At 41.6% G+C, this 15,511-nt stretch overlaps 3 protein-coding genes across 44 annotated transcripts in view; 2 read left to right on the forward strand and 1 right to left on the reverse strand.

The window, feature by feature from the left end:
- Positions 1-938, forward strand: part of SUPT20H (SPT20 homolog, SAGA complex component) — a 44,124-nt gene extending 43,186 nt beyond the window's left edge. For all 38 annotated transcript variants that reach the window (XM_008273563.4, XM_051831775.2, XM_051831777.2 and 35 more), the window contains one exon: positions 442-938. In XM_008273563.4, coding sequence (XP_008271785.3) covers positions 442-582 — 141 coding nt within the window. In that variant the 3' untranslated portion in view covers positions 583-938. The remainder of the gene's footprint in view (positions 1-441) is intronic.
- EXOSC8 (exosome component 8) lies at positions 851-10,330 on the reverse strand. Of its 2 annotated transcripts, XM_002720605.5 has the most exons (11): positions 10,191-10,330; positions 8,867-8,903; positions 8,605-8,668; positions 7,870-7,943; positions 6,718-6,763; positions 5,750-5,855; positions 5,617-5,662; positions 3,627-3,723; positions 2,279-2,399; positions 1,678-1,784; positions 851-1,063 (listed from the first exon to the last, which is right to left on the reverse strand). In XM_002720605.5, exons 1-11 carry the CDS (start codon positions 10,205-10,207, stop codon positions 948-950), a joined length of 831 nt encoding a protein of 276 aa, XP_002720651.1. In that variant the 5' UTR covers positions 10,208-10,330; the 3' UTR covers positions 851-947. The 2 variants fall into 2 exon arrangements, with proteins under 2 accessions (XP_002720651.1, XP_017205657.1); XM_017350168.3 differs by lacking the exon at positions 8,605-8,668 and having other exon boundaries at positions 8,867-8,919; positions 10,191-10,324.
- ALG5 (ALG5 dolichyl-phosphate beta-glucosyltransferase) overlaps positions 10,330-15,511 on the forward strand; it is a 51,075-nt gene continuing 45,893 nt past the window's right edge. For 2 of the 4 annotated variants that reach the window (XM_002720603.5, XM_008273561.4), the window contains exons 1-3: positions 11,198-11,357; positions 14,290-14,461; positions 14,848-14,894. In XM_002720603.5, the coding sequence (XP_002720649.3) occupies positions 11,292-11,357; positions 14,290-14,461; positions 14,848-14,894 (285 nt within the window). In that variant the 5' untranslated portion in view covers positions 11,198-11,291. Of the gene's footprint in view, positions 11,358-14,289; positions 14,462-14,847; positions 14,895-15,511 lie in introns of all 4 variants that reach the window. The other 2 variants (XM_051831797.2, XM_051831798.2) reach the window with 1 other exon arrangement.

A 15,511-nucleotide genomic window follows, 5' to 3' on the forward strand; every position in this document is an offset into this window, starting at 1 on the left:
TCTAATTGTACTGCAGAAAAAGTGTTCCTATTAGTAAATGTCATATTTGTCTATGTAGAAGATGTGTACCATTATTTTTAGGAAGGAAAGTCAGCATATTATAGTTGACTATCTTAATATTCAGGTTGGTTTTACATTGCTATAAACTATCATTATACAACAAAATGGTAACTGAAGTTGCTGAGTTACTGCAATATATAGATTGGCAGGGCAAAGTACCAGAAATAATTTTGACGTTTGCAAAGAATCACTTTGAAAGCCCTCAGCAGGCTACTGTGCCACTGGTGCTGTTTGTGTGTTGTCTCAGTGTGGTATAGTCCCTTTTTGTTATCTCGGTGCTTTCTCCCTTCCAGTTTTGTTGTTTTCATCTCTCAGGAAAAGCACCTGTCCACATCTGCCTGCGTTAATATAACTTGGTACTTCTTTCCCTCCTTTTTGCAGCAGTTGCGATTCTTGCAGCATCAAATGGCTATGGCAGCAGCAGCAGCAGCACAAACAGCTCAGCTACATCATCATCAGCATACAGGCAGCCAGTCAAAAAGTAAAATGAAGAGAGGCACGCCTACCACTCCAAAATTCTGAGTCTTATTTTTTTTTCTTTTTTCTAAACACAAAAGAGCATTGAATCAAAAGGATTGAGTTTCTACTTCATTTTTGGTTTTTTAATGTTGTCAGTATTTTACATTGCTAGATGTAAAAACTTTATACAAAAGCACAACTCTATAATTTTTAAATAAAAACAGGGAAATGGTTTGACATTAGGGTTGGTCTGCCTAAGTCATTGTTTTTCAAAAATTGTTTCATTGTACATAACATATATAGAAGTAACCTAAGAAATACAAGAAACATCTTTCAGAAGATTGTAGTTTGATATTTATTTAGTATAAAAAATTGTGCACAGTATAACAAATACATTTTTTACAAATCTGTTTTGAAAACATGGCTATTTATTTGGGTTTCATACTCTTAATTACTTCATCCATCAGTTTTTTTACTTCTTTATGTCTTGTAACTGCTCGGCTCATACAGTCTTGAAGTTTAGCACCAGTCAGTCCACTTCCACCTGAAAAATGATTGTATCAGCACTTTTAAGATTAGCATTGAAAAAAAAAAAAAGCTGTAACAAGTTAAAAAAAACAAAACAAAAAAAGTTGTATAAAAATTGTAAACCAGTGGCACTGCCTGAAGATTTCTAGGGTATTTTGTTGTTGTTTACTTGAGAGGTATAGAGATTCCATTCACTAGTGCACATGTACATGCACACCCACCACCCACCCCCACTCAGACAAGCCAGGAGCTGAATCCTGAATCCAGACCACCCACACGGGTGGCAGTCACCTAACAACTGAGTCTTCATTGTTTCTCCTCCAGGGTCTGCATTAGCAAAAAGCTGGAATCAGCAACTGGAGCTAGATGAACCCAGTGTCTTAACTGCTAGGCAAAATGCCAACCCCCCCACGTTAAGTTTTAATAAGACTTCCAAGGCTTCTGATGTACGCCATGTTAAGAACCACTAATAATATGAAAATGTAAAGAACTTAAAATAGCAAAGCTAGAGTAAATTCACTATAGGTAAATAATAAGACATCCTACATTCCATTTGACCCTCTCATTTATGTAAAGCTCATACTGAGTTTTCACCAACAGAGGTTTAAGACTGGAGTGGTAGAAACATGCCTGGTTTGTGAAGACAACAGAGTTTGCCTTCCTCATCCATTACGACCGTTAAGGTTCCTGTTGCCAGATGTTCTTCCTCCCCGGTAGGGTCAACTATAAGCAAAGTGCTATTTAAAAAAAAAAAAAAAAAAGTTACCAATTTATAGAAAAAATTTCTTTAAGAATAATAATAAGTATACCACCTGAATTTAACTTAGGGGTAGAATGGACTGATGAGAAACCAGAAGAGTGAAAAGCAACTTCAAATTTAGTACTTGTAAGAAACTCTGCTCTTCAATTTGTGAATACATTAAACTTTCTAGCAAATATTGAAAATAGATTCAGGTAAAGTCTTCAGTGAAAGAACTTAAAATTAACATTTCATATATATAAACCAAGGAACAGCAAGGTGAGCATAGAGTTAATAATCAGGATGTTTAGAAAAGTGGAAGAACTGACTAGAAATAACTCTGCAGGGACAACAGGTATAAATTCAAAGATCCAGGGTGAACTAGGGCATATGGTCAACCACAGGCATGTCCTCAAGAATCAGAAAGCTGAGTAACAATCCATCTTCTTAACTTCAAATACAGAAAGTTTTCAGTAAATATGATTAACTTACTCATCAAACACAGCAAAGGAAGTTGCAACTGGGTGAGTTCTGATATTCAAGTAACTTTTTTTCTTTAAATTAACTTCTGCTAAAGCAGTTTCTTCATTAATAGTAACTTCAGGTAACTGTACTAGAGAAAGGCAAATACAAAGTCACTCTGAGTAGTGTTAAGCAACAAATGATTTCTTCAGTTTATTAACTTTTTTGTCTTCAGTTTAACTTATCCAAAACATTCTTTTTAAAAAGGCATCTTAGAACAATTAAGGTAAATAAAGCAGATATAAACATTGTTTTTCACAATATTTAACATTCTTGCCTAGTGCTTATTTAACTTTTTAAAGTTAAAGAAATCAAAATGAGTTTTAGTAGATAAAACTTTTAGTCATTTTCTATATGCCAGGTACTGTTTTATGCATTTCATGTATTTAATCACTGACACTCTTAGAAAAGTACTATTATCTTCATTTTGTTACAAACAAGGAAACTAAAGCATAGACTGGTAGAGTCAGGATTCAAACTTGAGTCCTTTAACCGCTACTCTGTAATACCACCATGCTAACTACTACTTATACCTTGTATTATCATTTCATCAAAGCAATGATAAATACAAGCCACTGAAATCCTAACTAATGAGTCTACTGATCCTTACTAAGGTAATTTATATGGCCTTAGAGTAAAAACAATAGAATGCATTCTACACCTTGTTGGCAACAAAAGAACTTAGAGAATACTTAGATCTTCACCAAACCTCCTAGAGAGTAGTCACAACTCCCTCCACATTAATGCTATTTGGGGAACGACTGCAGTCCTACCTCAAATAGATGGGGACAGTTGTGGCAAGACTCTAAAAGGCATTCAGTTAAGAGAATATAGAACTTCCCAGTGTATTTGGGAAGTCACAGCAGTAATATATTCATTAATTTTTTAAAGATTTTATTTGGGGAGTAGAACCAAAAACAGAGAGATGTATAGATCTTTTATCCCAATTCACTCCCCATATGGCTGCCACAGCCAGGTCTGAGCCAGGCTGAAGCCAGGAACTCCATCCTAGCTTCCCATAGGTGGCAAGGGTCCAAATACTTGGGCCATCATTTGCTATTTTCCCAGGAACACTGGCAGGGAGCTGGTTCAGAAGCAGAGCAGTGAGAACTCCAATATGGTATGCCAGTGTCTTAAGCAGTGGCTTAACCTACCCTGTCACAATGCCAGCTCCATATTCATTAATTTAAAAACATGAATGATGGCTTATCTTAAGAAAAAACTTTAAAAAGTTTATTGAGCCAGTGGACACTGAAGTTTCACAAAACAGAACATTCTGACCCTTTAGGAAAATAGCCTTTTATAAAAGGCTGCTTACCATTTTTTAAAGCTGCTAACAAAGCAAATGTGCAGGCATCCAAAATGTTTCCATCATAATCAAGGCAAATGAGATCACAGTATAGAACCCAAGCAAGCTAAAACAGAATTTACACAAAAAGAAATTAAAGCCTTCTGAGTAAAACATGCTGTTGGTTTAGACTTAACAACCTCAGAATCCTTGGATAAATATGGAAGATAACTTTTAAAGCTCAAAAACTTTAACAACATGTTTTACCGCTATAAAGTAAAAAGTCAATGGCCAAGTTTGGTTTTCTAACCACTGAACTGTCAAGTGATAGACATCTGTATCTTCCTCAAGGGAGCTAAAGATGTATGAAGGAATTTGTTTTGTTGCTCGGTTAACAGATCAAAGAATGTTTCTGAAAGCCCCAGCTGAAACTCAAAATGTACTTTTTCCCCACAGACACCTTACTATGAGGGTATTTTAAAAAGTTCATGGAGGCTGGTGCCACAGCTCACTTGGCTAATCCTCCGCCTGCAGTGCCCGCACCCCGGGTTCTAGTCCCAGTTGGGGCGCTGGATTCTGTCCCAGTTATTCCTCTTCCAGTCCAGCTCTCTGCTGTGGCCTGGGAAGGCAGTGGAGGATGACCCAAGTGCTTGGGCCCTGCACCCGCATGGGAGACCAGGAGGAAGCACCTGGCTCCTGGCTTAGGATCGGCGCACCGGCCATAGTGGCCATTTGAGGGGGGTGAACCAATGGAAGGAAGACCTTTCTCTCTGTCTCTCTCTCTCACTGTCTAACTCTGCCTGTCAAAAAAAAAAAAAAAAAAAAAAAAGTTCACGGAAAATGGAATTAAGAGCTTATATTTTCAGGGCTGGCGCTGTGGCAAAGCAGGTCAGTGCCTGGCCTGAAGCGCTGGTATCCCATATGGGCACCGGTTTGAGGACCAATTGCTCCAATTTGATCCAGCTCTCTGCTGTGGCCTGGGAAAGCAGTGGAAGATGGCCCATGTCCTTGGGCCCCTGCACCCGCATGGGAGACCCGGAGGAGGCTCGAGGCTCCTGGCTTCCTGATCAGCACAGCTCCGGCCGTTGTGGCCAGTTGAGGAGTGACCCAGCAGATGGAAGACCTCTCTCTGCCTCTCCTCTCTATGTGACTCTGACTTTCAAGTAAGTAAATAAATCTTTAAAAAACAAAAAAAGTTTATATTTTCAGGACTGCTGCCATGGCATGGTGGGTAAAGCTGCTGTCTGTGGCGCCAGCATCCAATATGGATGCTGGTTCAAGTCCCAGCTGCTCCACTTCCAATCCAGCTTCCTGCTAATGCCTGAGAAAGCAATGGGGCATAGCCCAAGTGCTTGGGTCCCTGCACCCAAGTGGGAGACCTGGAGGAAGCTCCAGGCCCCTAATCAGTTCAGCTTCAGAGGTTGCAGCCGTTTAGGGAGTGAACCAGCAAATGGAAGATCTCTCTTTAACTCTGCCTTTCAAATAAAATAAATAAATCTTAAAAAAAAAATTGGGGCAAAAGATTCTGAAATCCTTTTTTTATAACATGCATTTTCCATGAACTTTCTGAAAATCCCCTATACATGAAATATTTAGGCTTTACAATGCTTAATAAGTCAGTTCTCAGTTCTAGTCAACCTAGTTCTAAGTTATCAAACAGACTTGGGATTTACCAAGTGAACTCACCTTAATACATGCTAGCATGATCAGAAATGAATTAAAAAGAACAGAAAATGTTTTTCTAAAAGGAGAAAAACACCTAAGTTTAAAAGGTAATTCCAAACAGGCAATAAGTTAGCTAACCTCATTGTTTCTTTAAGATTTACATTTATTTAGATAATTACAGAGTAAAACAGATTTTCTAAATACATTGATTTGGGGGTGGGGAAGAATTCTAGTATCTATAAGCCATCCATATTTAAAGTTACTGTGATTTACTCTTTTAATTTCCCTGATATTTTTTCCCTACCAAAAACGGTTAGGAATTAATAAACATTCATGGTTTTTCTATTCCTCTTACCTTTCCAGGAGAAATGCATAAGTCTTCTTTCTGAATTATCCGTGAACTTGATGTAATGACAAAGAGTATACAGTAAATGAAAGGTCAAAAACTATCTCACAATGAATAACAGTAAAATCTTATGAGGTCTTACTTTTCAATGACATCTGCAATGAACTGGCTGGCCACCTGGGCCTCTTCTCCAGGTGGTCCAGACCGAAATCTCGACGAACACAGGGGCGGCAGATCCACATTAGGAACTGAAAGAAACATCTGCAGCTATGAACTAAATTTCACCTTCTGGTTTACTCAAGTATTAAAGGCATTATCAATCCCACAGCAAAGGGACTGTAGCCAAGGAGAGTTTCCAAATGGAAAGCACTGTAATATTATAATTGTACTTGTTTTGATCACTACAAGACTGTAGTCTTAGATAAAGTGTACATTTATTGACTTTTTTCTAGCATCTATGTTAAGCTTCAATTCTACACAAAAGTTTTCCTGATTTCTTTTAAAACATCTCAATCTGTAGCCAGATAGCCCCTCTGCTCATATTCACCTGTTCTTTTGCATTTTAAAAATGTTGATTCTAGGGCAGGTAACTGGCCTAGCAATTAAGATGCACATGTCCCATCCTGAAGTACCTGGGTTCCGTATAAAGCTCTGGCTCCTAACTCCAACTTTCTGCAAATGCAGACCCTGGGCGGCAGTAGTAATGTCAGGTAACTGAGTCCCTGCCACCTCTGTGGAAGACCTGGATTGAGATCCTGCTCCCAACTTCATCCCAGACATGTCCCAGCCTAAATTACAGGCATTTAGGGCATGAACCAGTAGATAGGAGCTCTCTGATTCTCAAAAAGGAAAGCTGACTTCATTATAAAGAACAGATGGTCCATAAGAAAAAACTACACAGTGAGGTAAAATGAAGAATATATGGAAACAGAAAAGTGTGCAATGACAGTTTAACTTATACACAAAGTTTCTGGAGAGTATACGTCATTCCTACGTTTCTGAATGGTAGGAATCATTTTCTTCTTCAACTCAACTACCAGGACATAAATACAATTATATGCATTAAATGTGCTAAAGTATTTGCTTTAAAATGAGAATCATTTAACTTACCAACATATCCTTTATCAGGGGCATCTGCTGGTGGTGCTGCAAATTCCTAAGGAGGCAAACAAATGTTTCTTAATGAAGGAGACTACAAAAAATTGTGAAGACAGTTAAGCAATTAATATGGAAGGCTCTACTTAAGACCATCTTGACTAATTAACTTCCATATCCTGAGTATCTAATATGCTTGGGGAATTGAGTCAGAGACTCTAAGGACAGTGATACTGACCTTAACAAGAGCTCTGCAAGGTAAAAAGGGCAGTATACTGTAGTGGACTACACCACAGTGCTCTCATCAGGATTATCTGGGGATCTTTTCAAAAATATGAACTGGCTTTCTGCCTTACCCTTCTTCTCATTCAGTGGCCAAGAATCTGTATTTAATAGCAGACAGTGCACTGCTCAAGAGACAAAGCTCAGCAATCACTGAGTTCAAATGTCAGACCCACACAGATCACTTGAAGACTTTAGGAAGGCTATTTAACCTCTGGGAAGAATATCAGTGCCTACTCCTAGGATCTGTTATTGAGGATTAAATGACGATGTTGTTAAATCCCTGGCATAAAGGAATAAGTGCTCAAACCCAGTTTAGGCAAGAAACCCAGGGTGTAGTGAGTCAAAAAAGCATAGATTTTTGGAGTCAGATTTATGTCTAAGTCCTATTTAGGACTAGGAAGTGTACCTGGACAAGGTATTAAATCTCATCTGTAAAACAGGACATAGAGAACAAATGGCTGGGTATAAACAATAATCTGGAACATAAAAGGTACTCAGTCAATGCTAGCTGTTATTATTTCAAAATTTTCATCTTAGGCAATTTCAATTTTCTACACATTTATGCAGATTACATACCATCACTCACTATTAAAAGGCATCACCAAACACTTCCCTCAATTTCTTAACTGATATATTATTTAAAATTAAGGATGAGGATTGAAAAAGTTGCTTCATTTTAGTACATTTGACAGATTTGCGTAAGAGTCATTAAACTTGAGTCATATGATCTAGTACTCACTGGTAAAAGCTTTTTGAGCAACTAAATACTAAAAAACATACCTGAATGCCTAATCACAGAGGTATAGGTGTATATTACAATTTAATAAATACAGGAAGCTAATTTGGTAGCTCAAATCTCAATGGGACACATGTTAAACTTACTGCTTTAATTCCACAAATTACTGTAGTATTTCCCAGCTTCACTAAAGCAGAACCATCTGCAGTACTAATTGAACCTGAAAAGTAAACAGAATGATTAGTCTCTAAAAGGAAAAGTTACAGAATTACCTAAATAAGTATTAAAACTCTGTGTCTCATGTTTGCCATGTGTAATTATCTTGCTACGTATCTGTTGCTTGCAAAAACTGATTCCAAGTTTGAATAACTGATTTTAAAATGGTATAACAAATTAAATTAATGTTTTTAGAATTATTCACCTATCCTTGAATTTGAATCAATTTTTCAGTCTGAATAGTACAGAAAATCATTGGCCAGCGCCACGGCTCAATAGGCTAATCCTCCACCTGCGGCACCGGCACACTGGGTTCTAGTCCCGGCTGCCCCTCTTCCAGGCCAGCTCTCTGCTGTGGCCCGGGAAGGCAGTGGAGGATGGCCCAAGTCCTTGAGCCCTGCACGCGCATGGGAGACCAGGAGAAGCACCTGGCTCCTGGCTTCGCATTAGTACGGTGCACTGGCCGCAGTGGCCATTTGAGGGTGAACCAACGGCAAAGGAAGACCTTTCTCTCTGTCTCTCTCTCTCACTGTCCACTCTGCCTGTCAAAAAAAAAAAAAAAAATCCCTCGGATATGATAAATTTGGCTCAAAAACCATGTATGTGGTTCAGAAGGCTAAAACTTGCAAATGTCATACAGTTGTAGCTGGAAAACACATCCTCACCTATATTAACGGTTGTGGTTCTGAATTCACCAAGTTCTCTTCCATCAGGGCGACAATTCTCTTTCTAAATAGAAAGTTTACTTATAAGAGATTATGTTATATTGTCATGTGTATTTTACACACACCAGGGGAGACACATTAAACCCCATTAATGCAAATGAATTTAAATTACTTGGAATATGTCTTTAAAAGAATATTACATATTATATATACTGTAATAATATATTATCAAAATAGCACATACATAACCACCTTTACTCACCAGAAATCTTCTGTAATACTCCAAAGGTTCCACAGTTCTGAAACACGTTAATACTGAAGTAAATTAATGAGTCTTAACTGGCAAAGAATTTTAAAATGTGATACAGCATAAACCTCCACAACTTGTAACTAAGTTTCTTTTGCGCATTTTGATGTTCATGTTGCTGCCTGCAAGTATGGGGGAATCTTCAAAAAGTTTTAAAAAAAGTGTGTATTAGAAAAACTACATGGATTTCAAAATTTGGAGCATGAAAATAAATTTTTCTTTTATTTTCCATGAACCTTTTGAAGTAACCTTGTAATTATAAAAAGTATATACCCTTACAGTAGCAATCACACCCCATTGCTGCCTTTAACTGTCTTAAACAAACAGAGCACTGGAATCCAGAGTCCTTTGACATGTCTGAAAGAGGATTAATTTATGAGTTAAAATAATCATTTAATAATCACTTTTGCTCTGAGACAGGGATTCTTAACCTAGTGATCATGAAAAAAGCCACATCTTCATTTATTGTAACTGAAATTCAGCATACACTTTAGCATAGAGTTCAGTTATGACTGCAAACATGCAATAAACCATTATAATAACAGCAGTACCTACAACTTTAGCAGAGATAATGTTCTGATTTTTTACTTTCATGTGCATGTTGAGGTTCATCTTTACTCTGAAATTCCCGGAGTTACTGGACGCCCTACTACTTAAGAAAGCTAATTTTATATCCTAAAGAGTTTATAATAACTTCAATATGATTTGTTTCCTTTGGAACCCAGGGGCTGGCTCAAGTACTTGGGTTCCTGCCACCCACGTGGGAAACCTGGAGGGGACTGTCCAGCTCCCAGCTTCAGACATCTGAGGAGTGGACCAGAGGATGGATAGCTCTATCCATATGTCTCCCAAGTGAAAAAAAAAAAAAAAAAAACCTTAGAAAACATCTTACTCGGAGAGTCAATAGGCTTCAACAGAATAGCACCCAAAAAAGGCTTGAAGTCAAACCTTTTGAAGGACGCACAACCCTCGGAAACACACTACGCGACCCGGAGGACCGGGCACAGGGGGCTCGATGCAACAATCTTTGCGGGGCTACAGAACTGTCCCCCGGGTGCGCGTTCCCTGCACCGCGGGCTCACACGCGCTCCAGTCCCTACATCCCCAGTCTCCACTCAGGGGCACCTCCAGGTCCTCCCGCCTGTCGCCTGCTTTGGCGGGGAAAAAAACGGGACCTTGGCGGGGTCGACTTCCAGGCGAGAAAAATCTTAACTAAGGGTTGGGGAAACCCCCAAGCGCCAGAGTCCACAACTCGGGCCCGCCAGACACTGACACTCACTTGAACCCGGCCGCCATCTTCCCCGCGCGCGCGCCTGCGCCTGCGCCGCTCCGCCCACCGGCACGCGCGCCTGCGCAGAGCTCTCACGTCCCGGCGGTCGCCGGGGCCTTCCCGCAGCCGCTGGAGGTGCGCTTGGCGGCGCGGTATCGTGGTGGCGCTCGCTTGGCCTTGGCCTTCCCGAGCCGGATGCGCCTCTAGGTTTCCTTGCCTTGCACGTATTTTGACGAATCTGGCATCAGAGAAGTGAAAGGGTGTTCTTTAGGAAAGGTTGAGGGTTCAGAATAACGCCAGCAGTTTAAGAGACAACAGCTTATACCAAGGGCTGCACAGTGCGTGCGCAGCTCCCGTGTCTCTTCCCCATCTCAGGCGAGGCCCAGGTGAGGGGCTGCCAGCTCCTGCACCTCGGAAATGCGTGCTGCTCTCCAGGTTACACTGTGCAAGCCCAGGAGCTGGAGCAGTGTGCGTTAATCCACCATGTCCTGCCTCCCAGGCAGGGTTGCCAGGTCCAGTACAGGCCACCCAACTAAATCTGAATGAAGATTGGGAAAACAAGGTTGACCATTCTAGTAGGAGTGCATGTCCTTAGTTGTCAGTAGGAGCTGGGATGAACAGGGCAAGTTTTAGCTATAGACATGGTTGCACAGAGTTCCGAAGGTAATCAACACCACTCTACTGTGCACTCCACATGGTTAAAACGGCCAAATCTGTTTAACCTGAATTTTAAAATAGTAATAGAACCCATACCTCTAAATGCGTGGACTGCACCGTATGCGAGTTACATAGTTCAAGGCCGTTAAAATTATTAGTTGTTGAGCTGAAACTCAAGCGGACGTCTCGTGCACCTGACTTACCGAACGCAGCTCGCCCTGCAGTCTGCGGCCTCTCCGCGGATGCAGCGCCTGGCCCAGCCGCGCGGCGCGTCCTCGCCGTCGGCGCCTGCCCGGGTCGCGGCCGGCCGTGGCCGCGCGGGGGCGCTGTGGGCGGAGGGCGCCCGGCCGCCGCGGCCTCTCTGGCGGCGGGAGGCGGGCCCGCGCGGGCGCACTTCCGCGTGTGTGGAGCTGCGGGATAGGGAGGGCGGCGGAGACGGCCCCGGCATGGAGGATGGCTCCGCTCCTGCTGCAGCTGGCGGTGCTCGGCGTGGCGCTTGCGGCCGCAGCACTCATACTGGTGAGGACAGGGGTCGGGAGCGGCGCGGGCCTGGGCTCCCCGTTCCCCTGCAGCCGCAGGCGCCCAGGGCGTCCGCTCTTTGGGTGCTGCGGCTTCTTGAACTAGTCCGTTTTCTCCCCGCTTGACTCCAGTTCCATCTCCTGGATTTCAGTTCCTCCTGTCCTTGGAACTCTGTGCCCGGGACCCTGTAAACTTTGCCACGTTGGACTCACCAACCCATACACTCGTCCCGGCCTTGCTCGCCCCCTGGTCCGAGACCCCCTGCCCACCCAGCTTGCCAGCCTCGACCTATGCTTCCATCTTCCAGACTTGCTTTTCCTGCACCTGCAGCCTCTGCAGTTCTGCCCTCACCCCACCCCGAGGGCGTTTGGACCCCCTAATATGTGCCCTGTGATCCTGATGGGAATAAATCAATGGAGCAACAATATCCTTCTAAGAACGGATGCAGAGAGAGGCAGAGACTCGAGGCCCAGGCCTTGTCACGTTACCGTCTCTCTAGGGGTCGTTATGCCCCGGAATTAAACGCCAAAATAGCAGAATCCACGCTTTCTTTGCCATTGCTCTGAAAATGCAAAAGCATTATTTAAAAAAAAAATCCATCTCTGAGTGATAGAAAATTTTCCAAATAAACTGTTGCACATAGCTTGGAATGAATCTGCTGTCTAGTTAGCACCCTAGGTATTCAGATTAGCATAGCCAGAAGGGCCACTGGGCCATGTTCCTGGAGGGGCCGCTAGTTTGTAGCTTACGAATGTTTTAGAGAAAAGGCAGTACATACTGACTTCCTTGTTGAAAGGTGTTAGACTAAGAGGAGTCCTCTTTTTTACGAATATTTGGAGATTTCCGGGTTTGTTTGTTTCTTTTTCTTTTCTTGTCCTTTTTTTTTTTTTTTTTTTTTTTTACAGTTTTGGGGGCAGATCAATCCTTTGATGGGCAGTTTGACAGAAGCCCAGCTTGAAGCTGTGTTGCTCTGAATCCACTGCACAGATTAAAATTGTGTGCATTATGGGGTTGTCATGACTATCTTTGATCTTCCTGGCTTGAAGTGATAATAAGAGCTGTCTTTTGTTAAGTACTGTATGTTGGGTATTGGACTAGTTTAGTAGAAATTGTTTCATTTGGTCTTTGAAACCACACTGATATGCGTTATATTAGCTTCATTTTGGTGGTGGGAAACAGGTGGCACAATTGAGCTCATGTTCTCCAGTATAAGCTGGTGGAATATTTTATCTGTAAACCCTAGTCATTTTTCCCAAAAGAGCCTCTTTTTTAAAATATAAGCACAATAAAATGGTTGCATATTTTTACAAAATCTGTAACTTTTATTCTCTTGTTTCAAATACCCCTTGTGTTCCAATGCCCTTCGTTCCAGATATGTCTTAGTATGTTTCTCTCCGTTTTTCCAGTCATAATCCAAACAAGGGCTACACATTGCACTTGACTGATGGGTCTCAAGTCCCCTTAATCTGTTGACGATGCCCTCTCCTTTGTTCCCCTTTCCTTGTCTTTAATAAATGTTGGCATTTGTGCTGTAGAACCCCCACACTCTGGATTTCACTGATTGCGTCCCTATGTTGCCTTCACTGACTCCTCTGACTCCTAAATTTCCTATAAACTGGTAGTTAGGATCTAGACATTTGGTCCAAATGCATATTTAAAGTTTTTTAAAGAGCAAAAGTATGTGAGTGGTGCTCATTATTTCCCCTTGGATCACATCAGGAGACAAAGACTGGATGATTGTCTCTGGTGCAGTCAGCCCAAACCACCAACTGAAAGTTTGTCATCAGCCTAATGGTTTTAGCAGTCATTGTGGATCATTAACTAAATTATTTAAACAATGAAATGGTTCCCTGGCTTCTTACAAAGGGACCAGTTTTTTTTTGTTGTTGGCCTCCTGGTCCAGTGGAAGACCCTTCAGGTTGACTGCTTTATCCTTGTCATTTACCGATGGTGCCTCTGCTCTCTGCTGTGACATGCTGTTCCAACGTCATACATTTTCAGCCCAAGATCTGAAAGAAATGTCCTCTTAAGTGCAGTGGCTACTTTTAGTTGGAAGTTTGATTTAGAGCAGAAATCACAATCTGGACACTAGGGTGCAGAGCACTACTCCATGTGCTCACACTATTAGAAGCATATTGAGTTTCACTACGTACCCAGTGAGATGTTATAAATGGCCATCAGATTACAGATAAGTAGTATTCCAAAGATTTGGAGTTTGTTTTGAAAGAAGGTATACCAATAGAAGCAGTGTTAATAGGATGGTTATTTCCAAAGCTAGCTCCCAAATACATATGAAAGAAAACTTAAAAGTTTTAAACTTTGGAAAATGTGATATTCTGAGTTAACCTTTGGAATAAGAATCAAGATTGTTTCCTTAAGCATTACTGGTCCCTACTGTGAGAGTCTTGAGAAATCTTCTCTTCATATCTGAGTCTGGTCCTGAATGGCAAGTCTGCCCAAACCTTACACATTCTATCTGCAATATGAACAAATGGAAGTGGAGCCTCACTGTGTGTGTGTGTGTGTGTGTGTGTGTGCGTGCTTGTGCATGTGCATGCTTATATACTGGGGATCAGAGATTAGGGTTAAGGGACATCTCAGAGTAGGCTACATGTAGTGTACTGACTGTTCCCTATTACATTTGGGATGACAGCCCTGAGGACTGACAGGTGGTAACGGTCAAAGAGCCTCCTAAGTTATTAGCCCCCTTACTAATGGAAAAAAGCAGTTATTAATTCATACATAGAGTGTGAACTGGGGGGCTGTCCTATCATTTTGAAGTCACCTCCAGACTATTTGTTAATGAACTAAAAACTGAAGGTGAGTATTTCACCAAAAGGAAAAAAAAAACACCATGCAAGTGATTTATTCTAATATAACAAATACAGAAAAGATCAGGATAATGATTTCTTTTTTACATGTCTATTCTTAGATTTCCATCGTGGCATTTATAACTGCTACAAAAATGTCCCCACTTTATCGCCATGAAGAAGAGAAGTTCTTCTTCAATGCCAAAGGCCATAGGGAAGCCTTACCCAGCATATGGGACTCAGCTACCAAACAACTCTCTGTCGTTGTGCCTTCATACAATGAAGAAAAACGGTGTAAGCCCTGTTTGATTTTTCTTGATAAGGGGAATTGGAGAAGAAAAGGCTATTGGAAGTGTTTGACCTCCCTGTCCTTGCCAGAGAGTTGATAGATGCATGCTGTGGTAAGTGCATGTTTGGTAGCTGGAATTGGGAAGAGGGGGGAATGAGTGTCCCTGTGATGCATGGGAGCTGCTGCCGTAGGTCGGGGACTGAAGTGTTCCCGTGGAGTGCTAAGCAAGATATGAATAGAAGACTGATATTCCAGGTGGGAATGGCTACCGGGGAAAGTCCCAAAGGGACTAATTGAATTATTGGATCTCATTTCCATATGCAAACCAAGTGTATGAGGGGTGGGTAAATCATTTTCACAAGTGATTTTTAATATTTCTTTTTTCTTGAAGTGCCTGTGATGATGGATGAAGCCCTGGGCTATCTAGAGAAACGACAGGTATCATGTTTCCTCTTTGAATGTGATGTCTCCATTTAAAGACTACACCAGGTCATCAACTTGAGGACCCCAGGCTAGATGCACTGTGAGAACCGCTGTCCCTGGGCCACTCCACTACTCAGTCTGTTGCTAATCCTCAGCCCTCAACAGGCAAGCCTAACATATAGCCTGCCACCAAGGCAGGCGGGTGACTCCACGACAAATCAGGAATCTGAAATTTCTCTATGCACCTTACTGCTTACTTTTTATCCTCTCTTGCCTGATGCTACATTAAAACTGAATGACAATGTGTAGTCTACAGACTTTGATGATGGCCCAATGAAGTTTTTACTTTTGTGACTTTTTAAGAAAAGTTACTTTTAAAGATCTTATACCTAGGCTAAATTATTTTGTCTTTTTTTTTTAAGATTCAGTTATTTATATATTTACCTGAAAAGCAGAGTGACAGGAGAGAGAGAGAGAAAGAGCGGGGAGATAGGGAGGTGGGGAGAGGTGTCTTCCATAGCTGGTTATTTTTTGTTACTCTCCCAGATGGCCACAACAGCAAGCCAGGAGCCAAGAATTCCATCTGGGTCCCCCAGGTGGGTGGCAGGGGCCCAAGCACTTGAACCATCTTC

Source organism: Oryctolagus cuniculus, chromosome 9 (assembly GCF_964237555.1).
Source record: "Oryctolagus cuniculus chromosome 9, mOryCun1.1, whole genome shotgun sequence".
NCBI classification, from domain to species: Eukaryota; Metazoa; Chordata; class Mammalia; order Lagomorpha; family Leporidae; genus Oryctolagus; species Oryctolagus cuniculus.